The sequence below is a fragment of the Microtus pennsylvanicus genome, chromosome 18, assembly GCF_037038515.1.
Source record: "Microtus pennsylvanicus isolate mMicPen1 chromosome 18, mMicPen1.hap1, whole genome shotgun sequence".
Classification (NCBI taxonomy): domain Eukaryota; kingdom Metazoa; phylum Chordata; class Mammalia; order Rodentia; family Cricetidae; genus Microtus; species Microtus pennsylvanicus.
The window spans coordinates 5,899,190-5,911,328 of record NC_134596.1 but is presented as its reverse complement, the minus strand read 5'-3'; the positions used below and the strand labels follow the sequence as shown (position 1 = coordinate 5,911,328).

Sequence of the window (12,139 nt, the reverse complement as noted above, 5' to 3'; positions counted from 1 at the left end):
TGTGCACTGAACTGGGCTCATTGTTGTTCTTTCCCTTTGTCCATCAGGCCTTCATTGTTGCCTTCACATCTGACATCATCCCACGGTTAGTTTACTTCTATGCCTACTCAAGCAATTCCACAGAGCCCTTGAGTGGATATGTCAATAACAGCCTGTCAGTGTTCCTGATAGCTGACTTCCCCAACGACACAGCGCCCATGGAGAAAAAAGACTTCACCACTTGCAGGTCTCCTTCTGTCTAGGCTTTAGTTCTGTACTTTTAATGTTTCTCTTAAATTATCTTTTTCCTGATGTTTGTCTTGTGGTGTAAAAGGTTTACTTGATACAAGGCATTTCCTGGGTTAATATCATATATCATTTCTGGAATTCATACATTGTATGACCTGACAGACTATACAAAAGGAAATAATATTATGGGCCAAGGTCATGTTGTTCTTAAATAGTTTCTTAGTTTTGAATTATTTTTGAAAATGATGCTCGCTAACTAGGATAGGCTCCCTGGACTTGAGCTATAACATCTATCACTCAGTTTGGTTAATTAAGTGAATTTTACCATTTATCCTCAGAGAAAGAAATAGAGAAATAACAATGTAATAATGGGACCAGTACACCAGCCATCATTCCACTTAAAGATTTTCTTTAGTGTAGAATGTGTGAGTGATATTTGTGAATTGTTACCACACCCAGTTTATCATGTTCTGTGGGGATCTTTATACCATAGACTATTAAAACAATAGTCAGTAAGTAGGTGGTTAGATAATAGAGATATTATAGATTATAGATCACTGATGGAGATATGCAGGTAGTTGGGTAGATAGATAGATAGATAGATAGATAGATAGATAGATAGATAGATAGGCAGATGAAAGAGGTAGATGATGAAGATAGATTAATAGATATACATGTAGAGAGAGAGTTGATCGATTGTAGACATACATGATAAAGGTAAATGATGCATATATATGAGATAAAGATTGATGGGTAGAAGATAGCGATAAATAGGTAGATTGTATTGATATATGCATGGATAGATTGATAGGTAGAAATAATTTATGACAGATTGATGATACAGGTAGATAGTAGATCATAAATAAATAGTAGATAGATAACAGACAGACCGATAGACACGTGCACACATATGTACACAAAAAATCTTGAAAATTGACTTCATCCTCATATTAACTTCTCACTTTGGGATTCCAACAACGAGAAAGGAAGCCATTTCGGAACAATAGGACAAAAACACTGATCTGTGGCACATTTGGATAGGAAGGAATCATGGCACAGTGTTCAAGACTGGGATCTCCGTTGTCTGATCTCTGGGTTTCAACCACTTTCTAAAAACTAGAGTGAGTGATTGAAGAACATCAAGTCTAGTGAAGGGAATCATCCGAAAGTCTGAGCATGACATGAAGAACACAGAAAGAGAACACTGCCTTGTCAATACATCTGAAAGGAAAAGGCTTGTCCAGGAAACAGAAGTGGTCCACATAGCATAGCGAGGTGGTTGGGTCAGATAGGAGGAGGATTTCTACAAAATGCTGTCATAGCTTGGTCTCTCATGGAAGAAACTGAACTAGACCAAGGAAGTTTTCCTGGTTTATGTCCCCTTAGGTAGGTAATATGGGTAAGTAGCACAAGCCTGGAGCTGGAGAACAGAAAAAAGGTTTAACACTGTTGCTTTGCTGTGACCTGAGTTTGTACTCAACTTCAATCTAAGAGAAATGGTAAAAGTTTATTTATTCCAGGTCTGTTCATGAAACTTGCCACAAATGTCATCTGTCATTCTGTCTACCTGTCATATATATTATCTATCTAAATATCACAGATTATCGATCTCTCCATCTAGCTCCATGTCTATCTGCATATCTACCTATCATCTATAAACTATTTATCATATGTATCTATCACAGACTATCTCTCTGTCCATCTATTTACCTGTCTACTATCTATCACATCTATGTGGCATAAATCATCTCTCTATATACGTTTCCCTATCCATGTTCATTTTTGGTCTTCTCTGTTTTGTAGGTACAGAGATTACAGGAACCCTCCTGATCATGAGAACAAGTATGTCCATAGCATGCAGTTCTGGCATGTCCTTGCCGCCAAGATGGCCTTCATCATAGTGATGGAAGTAAGCTGAACTGACTCTCCCACGTCTCTTTCATCTCACCCAGCTCTTTTGCCACTCCCCGAAGCAACTGTTTCTAAACACACCTGTTACCAGGAAAATAGCGCCCTCTTCTTTCGTTTGAAGGAATCACTTGTTGTCATAAGTTGCAACTCCACTATGGGAGCTTGATATTCACTTACAATTGGTAAAGGTCCCTTGGCAAGAGAAAAAGAAAGGAGATGCCTGAAAAGGTCAGGAAAAGGGTGATTTGTAGAGCACCTGTTCCAAAGGCTCTGTTTTAGCTATTCTCATCATCTAGCCTTCCTTTGTTTTTACCTGTGACAGATGAACCTGATATTCATCAAAATATGTCATTGGCTTAAGGTTAATTAGCTACTATCAGAGCTGGGATTTGGAGGCAGGTAGATCTCTGTTAGTTCATCAAGACCAATCTTGTCTACAAGAGCTAGTTCCAGGACAGGCTTCAAAGCTACAGAGAAACCCTGTCTCAAAAAAAAAAAAAAAAAAAACAGACAAGCAATTTTCTTTCCTTTTGATACATGAGATTAGAGGGTGCTCTGAAGGAGGTACTTTAGATGGGATCATAATAGTTATAATATGATGAGGGGAAAACAGAAACCACTAGCATTGTCAAGAGTTTGCTGGTGAGACTCCTAAGTGGAAGTTCATGCCTGAGAAGGAAGAGAAGGCTTTAGTGTTGATAATTGTTCTGGGACTCTGTTCTCAGCTGGCCTGGGGGTTCAGCCAGCTTCCTGGGTAAGAATTTCTTCCCCTCCCTGTGTCCCTAGGTTTCGCTCTATCTTTCCTGCCCGTGCTCAGTATTCTGAATTTCACTGTTTAGAAAGTGTGCTTTTAATATGTGTCTACCTCCACTCTACACCACAGCCTCTGCCCTTTCTGTTATAAAGATAAAAAGCGTTCACTGTTGAAATGACCTGGCGCAAGTGAGAAGGAAACATGGAACATTCAACAAACCCACTTAGGAGTTTATTAGCGGGTGTGTGTACAGGCCTGGGGAAAGTCAGTGTGCAGAGAGAGAGAGAGAGAGAGAGAGAGAGGAAGAGGGCACGTCCAGCTTTAAAAGCTGCCTAGCACATGCGCACAGGGGGTTGATGTGACTATATCATACACAGGTGACGGGGCTCATGCAGGCACGCAAGGGCTTAGCTGAGTCAAATGTGGATGATGCAACCATGCTTGTGTGGGTCACATGGGGCCCCAGAGCCATTAGGCACTTCTTCCTGAGGGTTTCTCTGCACATGCATGGCCCTAAATCCCAAAAATGTCAGCCTCATTGTGTCTGAAATCGTAACATTCCACCCTTTTATTATAAAAATTTGGGGAGTTTGGGATCTTTAATGTGTGGGAATGGGGTATTGTAAGGTCTCTCATGACTGCTTCCTGCTGATTTTGTGGGCCTCAGAGAGTTGAAATGCTTGACCACATTCTGGGGTGGCTGATTACTGTTGGGTTTTTTTTTTTTTTTTCGAGCTCTGTAAAACTGGCTGGCTGGCAGCTTGGACCTTGCAAAAATGCTGGAAAGGCAGAAAATTATGTCTGGAAAAAATTTAGATCCCGGTGATTAGGGAGGAAAGTCCCAAGATGGAAGATAGAGGGTTTGGGGGGGGGAGGTGGCCTGAAGGAGGGAATTTCCCAGTGGTTCCCGAGACCAGGAATGATAAGGGAAGAATTAAATGATACTTATTCTGGGTGAGTCTGGTCTGCTTAGATATGTCCAATTGGCTCCCTGGAGCTCATGAAAAGAATGTTTGAAAAGAAATAGGTCTTAGACATATTAAAAGCTTATAATTACTATGGAATAGTGTTGGAATAGAAGATGGTGGGGAGGAGTGAGGAAAAGAAGGGGGAATTATTAGAAAGGGAGATTATTAGACCCCTCAGTGTTTTATCTGGAGCAAATCTTAAGGCACTTGCTCTCCTTTAGCATCACGGTATTACCTTAACATCCAGGAGACACTGCTGCAGTCAGTGATAAACCTGCTATGTTAAAGTAATCGTTTGTGAGGTTTTGGAGTCTGGGGCTGTGAATGTCCCAAATTTGTTTTTGTTTCTTACCACCTGGACTTTTGGCAATCCTTGTACCTCCGGCTCTATGTTTAATGATGGTCCCTGTAATAACAACTGAGTGGTTAACTGAAAATTTAAGCATGACATTGGAGATATAGAGATGTTGGTAGAGCAGATAGAAGAAAGAGGAAGAAGAAGAGTATATGGTTTTGGCACAGGAGAGTTGAGTGTGGTGATGAGACTTTTATTTTTCTGAAACCAGAGAAAGAGTGGCTGATCTTGGTGGCCTCTGTTCCCTTATCTTGAGCTCGAAGAGTCAAAGTTTTAAGGTGAGATAGTGAAAGTAGATCAGAAGCTAATGCCTGAACATATAGGTGTGGGCTGTCCTGGAATCCCTGGGAAAGGACAGTCCAGGTGAGCTGTGTGGAGAGGTGAGTTTCAGGGTCAGTCCAGGTGAAGGCAAAGATTTGAGATTGAGAGCTGAGAGGAATAGAGAAAAAAGCCTCCTTAAGGTCTAGAACTGAGAAATGGGAGGTTCCTGGGGAGATAGTGGAAAGAAGTGTGTAAGGATTAGGTACTACAGGATGAAGAGGAACCACTGCAGAGTTAATGAGTCAGAGGTCTTGAATCAGGTAACAGGTTTCATTAGGTTTTTTAACAGCAACTATAGAGGTGTTAAAGGGAGAAGAGGTGGGGCGATGTAGCTTTTTTCTTAGAAGGTCCGAGATAATAGGCTTAAGTCCCCTGAGGCTCTGAAGAGGGGGGGGCACTGAACTTGGGTAATGTACTTAGTAGGGTCTTGGAGTTGGATAAGGATGGGGGAACGGTGTTTAGCAACACAGGGGTTTTGGGTGTCCCAGACTTGGAGGTTTACCTGAGAGGCTGGTAGAGGAAAAGACACATTGGGGCTGGGAGATTGTGAGGATAGAAGGAGGAGGAGGAGAGCTGTTGGTGAGTCCAAGGTAAGGTAAATGGAAGGAACAAATGAAATGGAAGCTTCTACTTTTGCTAAAAAAAAATCTCTTCCCATAAGAGGTACTGAGCAAGTAGGCATGACTAAAAATAAATGAATGGATAAATATCCCTAAAAAACAGAGTTAAGTGGTGGGGACTGGTGAGGTAGATAAGGCTGTCCCTTTAGCCTGACAATAAGGAAACTAGAAGGAGAGGTAGGTCCCCAGAATTCTGTCAGTACTGAGTAGGTGGCTCCAGTGTCCAAGAGAAAGGAGACGGGCCATCTTGTTACTGTGATGTTTACCCATGGCTCCCTGTTACAGATAACGGTAGTGGTCAGGTCAAAGGGCAGCCTCACGCACTCATGACCAGATGTAGAAGGTCAACTTGGGAATTTTCTGGGTTTTATGTCTCCATGCCACAATGTACATGAGGACAATCGACTGTCTAATGTTCTTCCCTATGGCATCTTGGACAAGGTCTTATGGGACCAAGATGAGAGGATTAGGGCATGCTTGGGCCCAGTGACCAGCTCTACCACATTTGAAACACAGGCCTGGTGGGAGGGCAAGGGAGCAACACAGATAACACGGATCAGGTGGTCTGTCACCTCGGCCAGTAGAAGGGCTGTTGCTAGCATGTGACAGTGATGATTGCAGGTTTTGTCATTCCTCTCATGGTACACCTTAAAAGCCAACTCTAAGACTTCTGCTTGTGGGGTCAAGGGGCCTTTCTCCAAACATCTAAGCTTAGCCTTAATGTCAGGATAGCACTGAAAAAGAATGAGCCATGAGTAGCTGTCTGCCTTCCGTGGTTTCTGGATCTAAGTTAGTATATTGTAACACGGCTTTAGTGAGGCAATTCCAAAAATGCAAAAGGATTTTTCTTCGTATCTTGAATGACCTCTGAGAGCTTATTATAGTTTACTGGCTTGAAGGCAGCCTTACATGACCTGCCAGGACGCGAGTCAAAAACTGGTCCCTAGCTAAAATTTCACCTGGGGTGTTATAGTCCCAGTGTGGTTCCTGCTTGGGGACCGCCTCCGCTCCCAGAGGGTGTGTTGCTTGTGCTTGGTGAACCTCCTCTGTATGTAGTCTGGCCTGCTCCCAAACTTGCTTGTGCTCTTTAGAAAGAAGGTTGTTAGATAGGATCATATAGATAACATGAAAGATTATGAGACTGGGACTTAGAGCTTAGATAGTAAATGAGTTGTATATAAGGAAACTCCTTCCATCTGCCTGTGCACTGACAGTAGTTAGAAAGCTCCACAGAAAATGAGGATCAAAGATGCTGTTAGCCAGCCACTTTAAATTGTTATCTAAATTATAAGGAGGTCATTTTTTGAACAAAGATGGACAAGTGTGGAAATATGTAGGTAAGGCATTAAGGCCTGGGTTTTCAGGGCCTCTAAAAGGCATCCCAAGGGAGAGGCTGGATTGATTGTCTTGGATGGCCTGCTACCCATAGCTGTAACTGTAAAAACCCACAAAAAAACAGTGATACCACAAGGCTTATAGGGAGACATCTCCCCTTTATAGGTGGGATGTAAAATGACGGGAAAACCACAGGGCTTGTAGGAGAGCATCCTCTACCTACAGGTGGGGTGTTAAAGCCTGACTGACTCTAGCCGGGGTGACTTGGAAGCCAGAGAGGCCCTGACAGGGACCTCTGACAAGTGGTCCAGAAAAAAAAAGAAAAACAAAGAGAAAGAAAAATTTGAGGGAACCTGAGCCCCCAGTCATGGGAATATTGACCCCAGGTTATCCAAATACGATTTTAGCTAAGGGAAGCAATCCAGAGATGAATGTCAGTGAAGGACTCAACCATAGCCTCAAAGACCATGGTTGGGGGCTGTACCCCCATTTCTAGGAACATCGGAAGATTGCCTGGAGCTCAACGGTCAATTCCTCAGGTTCAGAGAAACTGTTAAGATGACCAGAATAGGAGAAACTCACCAACTGAAGCCACTGGTGGTGTGCATAGAAAGAAGGGTGGGCGAGCCTATCGAGTCCGATGGCACCAATGAAATTATGTGACGTGAGTGAGAAGGAAACATGGAACATGCAAAAAAACCTGCTTAGTAGTTTATTAGAGGGAGCGTGTACAGGCCTGGGGATGTCAGTGTGTAGAGAGAAAGAGGAAGATGGTGTGTCCAGATTTTAAAAGCTACCTAGTGCATGCGCACAGGGGGTTGATGTGACTAAGTCATACACAGGTGACAGGGCTCACGCATGCACACAAGGGCTTAGCTGAGTCATATGTGGATAATGCAACCACGCATGCACATGGGTCACGCAGGGCCCCAGGGCCATTAGGCATTTCTGCCTGAGAGCTTGTCTGCATATGCATGACCCTAGAACCCAGAAGTGTCAGCCTTATTGTGGCTGAAATCCTAACAACTGTTATGCCCAGATCGATGAAGTTCCCCAAAAACCAACAAGGAGAATGAGTCCCATATGCAAGCAAAGAACCTTTATTTTATTTAAGTTTGCAAACTCAGTCTCTCTGTGTGTCCAGTATAGTAGAATAATCTGATAGCCCCAAGCTCAGTTGGGGTTGGGTTTTTATAGCAGTAAAGCTGAGGGTGAAGGATTTCTAAGGTTCAGGACCTCTGATTGACTGACATTTGTTTAGGGTTGTCCTCGTGAATGTGTGCTGGAAAGTGGTCCTATCTACAATGGTTAGAACATTAGGAATTTCTGTTCCTGGGTAGTGCCTGGGTAATCTCAGTTTGTGGTCCTTCCTGTAACCAGGTATTGCCTCAGGGTAAACTACTGAGTTCCAGGCCTCCAATTAAGCTAATCATGGCAAGATCCTACACTGGCAGGTGATAATGGCTGGAAGTTAAGAACTTCCTTTGGGTTGGTCTATTCCAATTAAGCTTATCATGGTTGGCTGAGTTCTACATTCACATAATTCCTAGACATTCTACTGCTTCTCAAAGAAACCCAAACTGATGCACTTGTTTTCAGTTCTACCCTGCACTCACTGTCCTCAGAAGGCCTGACTGCCTTCGTTCCTGAAAACTCTCTAAGAATCTAAAACAGAGTGACCACTATTCTTTAAGTTTCATCTTCACACTAAATCATAAAGTGCATGGTTGAGTGTGAGCTGTGCTATCTAAAGAAAACTAGGACTGTTTTAGAGATGCTTCCTTAGGTTCTTAGGACGGGGCACAGATAAAGGGCAGGCATTTTAATAGCCATATTCTGTTCCTCTAGTTGCTTATTTAAATATACATATATATATATATATTAAGATTTATTTATTATGTATACAACATTCGCCTCCATGAATGCTGTCACACCAGAAGAGGGCACCAGATCTCTTTACAGATGGTTGTGACCCACCATGTGGTTGCTGGGAATTGAACTCACGACCTGTGGAAGAACAGCCAGTCCTCTTAACCACTGAGCCATCTCTCCAGCCCCCTAAATATATATTATTTAATTCAATTGTATGTGTGAAAATTATAGGGTACACACACGCACACTCACACATGCACAGGCATGTGCATATGTATGTGTCTGTAGGATTCAACTTTGTGCTTCTTGTGTCCAACACAGTTTATCAAAGTTCAGGGGGACCTTTGACGACTCCTTGATGACTTCTTGATGATTCTAACAGTATCTCTGTTCTTCCTTTATCACCCCTTTAGCACATCGTGCTTCTGTTCAAATTTTTATTAGCATGGATGATACCAGATGTTCCAAAGGATGTCACAGAGAAAATCAAACGAGAAAAGTTAATGACTGTCAAAATTATCCATGACTTCGAGCTCAACAAGTTGAAAGAAAATTTGAATTTTGAGTACAGTAACATCATTAGGGATGACACAGAGGAAGACAACAGATCACTGGGGAGCAAATCCTCTGTCTAATCCACATGCAAGGTGGGAAGCTCTGCACCCTTCTCTGTTCACTATTGCCTCTGGATTTCTGGCTGGATGTTGGAATTTATATATCTATTTGTTTTACTTTCTTCCTTTTATTTTTAACTCAGAGACTTCATGCCCTTTGCTAGAGGCTGACATCGGAAGAGAACACAGGCAGGCACTATCCACTGGGCTCTCCCAGGGGGTAACTCGTGGAGTCCTGAAGACAGTTGCAGGTGGTGCCACTGGACACAGAGTCTGGGAAATCATGAAGTATTGCTACTTAGAGTGAAATCCTGGCCTTGGGGATGCTTGGTCACTTCCCAGAGCAACTGCGCATCTCTGCTCTCTCCTGTTGAGTGTTTTGTCTCCCTCCCAACAAGAAAAGGGTCACATTGAAGAGTGAGCTAGCAACGAGATCTGCCATCTCATAGAACAGTTGCCTTTGTAAAATGCATACATTAAAAACTCAAATCAGATGTCTTGAGAAATCTCACTTATTGACAAATGTTGGGTAAAAATTATAGCAAGACTGTACTCTTGACCATGTCAGGTGCAAGTTAGCTTCTGTTGGAATCCCAGATAGCCTTTCCTGGTAAAGGTAGAATCAATTTTCACAAAAGACTCTCAGAGGGCTTTTAAAGGTAATGTCTCCATTTTGTTGACTAACTTCCACACCATGGAGTCAGGTGACTACAGGCTTCCAAGTGAAGTAACTATGCAAAGCCCAAGTGTCTTCTTAGGAGATAAAGAATGCAAGACAGTGTGCTCTCTTCAGCAGCACATATGCTAACATTGGAACAATACAGAGAAGAATAGCATGGCCCCTATTAAAGAAAAAAAAAAGAATGCAAGACAGTACATGGACATTAACTTATTCAATGATAAAGTGAAACTCTTCCATTTTTCCGAGATGCTGATTTTTGCATCATGAAGACTTTTTTGAGATCTAACCATTTGTATAAATTGGGCCCAAACTATTTACAAATTGTGATCTCTTCACTCTGAAGAAATTCCAGACCTTGTAATAAGTTTACAGTCTTTTCATGGGCGACCTTGCCCCCACAATGTCCAGTGCCTTTGACACATAAGACATGGTCTAGGTGACTGTTAATTTGACATGATAGACTATTTTAGGTGTCAACCCGTCTTAGAGAAACTGTCAGTGTTGTGAGCCCAGAGTTTATCACCAAACGATAACCAACCACATGAGAAGATGATAATCAGGTGGACAAAAGTATATTTGAGAAGTACCCCTTCCATATTTATCCTATGTGGATATACACAATCTTTGCCATTGCTTCAGTTAATGCAATATCACATTCGTGCCTGCCTGTACCTTACTGCTAGACTGAGAGATAGGGTTCAGCCCTAGAGTACTCAGATCTTTAGGTTTAAATTAGAATTCAGCTACAAAGGAGTATTTTTTTAAACCAACTACGTACAAAAAAAAAAAAAAAACCTGATCACACGATTTCTAAAAGTAGTGTTCCCTTAACCATAATGCAATCTTACAACATAGCTGATGTTACCATAGTAACTAACTGCAGATAGATATTAAGTATCTAAAACCAGGGATTATGGATTTTATAAAAATGACAAAAGAGCTAGTACATCACATTACTGATTTGTTATATAGTCGATAGACTACATGTTTGGGTTCCTTGAAATGATTCCAAAATTAAAAACTAATTTCGTGTATGGAGATGGTTAACTTAAGAAAGGCAGCCCTTTTGAGCATGACCAAGCCACAGCTGAGGTTGGCCGTCAAATTACAGGGTCACTGCAACGCTCTTCATACACTGTTCACATTGCCTTCTTCATGGGTGCTACTGTTAGAAAAAAGGGTGGATTATAGGTTTTTGGAAATGCACTTTAATTTTGTGACTTCAAAGTATCATGGAGACAGACTCCAAGCTAAGGACAAATCTGACTTGTAAAGCTGCCCATTGCAGGTTCAAAACCAACTCAAGCACCAAGTGTCTAAAGTCATGGTAGACAGTAACAAAACTGGAATTTATTCTATTACAAGTGCTTCTTAGGACTTATCTGTGTTTTCACTTCACATTTGCCTTGGAATTTTCCACTGAGCACTTTCTTCCTGCCTCGTATTTTACCCTGAGATACTAGAATAACTTTCTAGAAAGTCTTCTAACTAAAATCAGACGGAGTTTGCCCAGGTGGATTTGCCCCATTTCACCAAAACACTGGTTGGTGTGAGATCAATGGAACTATCATGTTACTGTTCTTCCTGCAATTTTAGTCTACTTTTCTGTGTAGTAATTAAAATATGTCAATTATTTCAGAATTATATAAAAATGAATGGCAATGTTTAAAACATAACATATAGTATGGTGTAATTTGTGTAAGATACAACTGTCCATCCCTCTAAATACGTCATTGGATACAAGATGTAGCTCTTCTGCTATCAGGTGTTGTATCCTGAGGTCATCTCAGAGAATACAAACTTGCTTTTCTCTCCATTTCTCCCTCCTTCTGTCCCTCCCTTCCATTTTCCCTTCCCCCCTTCTTCTTCCCCCCCTTACCTTTCTCCCTCATTCCTTCCTTTGCTCTTTGCTCCCTTATTTCCTTCTCTTCTTTCTTAAAGGGAGTACACAGGTATTTAGGGGAAATTGTCTTTATTTATGCATGCAAACCTGAAAAACCAAATCACAAGTACAAGTAGGTGTACAGTGATTTGGATATATTATTTTCAACTCTTTGTATTTGAAGACTGTCAAATAAAAGTTGGTTAGAAAAGTTTTTAAGTATCCCACCTATTCAACATGTTTATTTATACATAGAACAAAAAGGAACACTAGAAGAGCTAGATGATGGTGGCATACACCATTTTAATCAGCACTTGGGAGGCAGAGGAAGGGGGCTGTCGGTGAGTTCAAGGCCAACCTCCTCTAGAGATTGAATTCCAATACAGTGGGGACTACACAGATAAACTCCATTGGAAAACAAAATGAAAAGAAAAAAGAAAAACAAAATAAACAAAAACAACAAAACACTAGAAGAAAGTCTATCAAGTCTATAAATAGAAAAGAGAACTTGTGTTTGTATCTATATCTACAAATTCACTAAAAGCATGGGTGTCTGAGGATCATGTTAAAGGAGACAAAATCACCAATGTTCAGAAT

The 12,139-nt window shown here is 41.5% G+C and overlaps 1 protein-coding gene and 1 non-coding gene across 4 annotated transcripts in view; both read left to right on the top strand.

Annotated features, from left to right (window-relative positions):
- The window catches only part of Ano5 (anoctamin 5), a 76,738-nt gene extending 66,282 nt beyond the window's left edge, over positions 1–10,456 (top strand). For 2 of the 3 annotated variants that reach the window (XM_075952716.1, XM_075952714.1), the window contains 4 exons: positions 48–226; positions 2,032–2,137; positions 8,778–9,011; positions 9,122–10,456. In XM_075952716.1, the coding sequence (XP_075808831.1) occupies positions 48–226; positions 2,032–2,137; positions 8,778–8,999 (507 nt within the window). In that variant the 3' untranslated portion in view covers positions 9,000–9,011; positions 9,122–10,456. The remainder of the gene's footprint in view (positions 1–47; positions 227–2,031; positions 2,138–8,777; positions 9,012–9,121) is intronic. The other variant, XM_075952717.1, reaches the window with a different exon arrangement.
- Positions 9,759–9,865, top strand: LOC142838026 (U6 spliceosomal RNA). The gene has a single exon (XR_012908473.1). It is a non-coding gene; the product is annotated as a U6 spliceosomal RNA (small nuclear RNA).
- Positions 10,457–12,139: the final 1,683 nt, after the last annotated feature.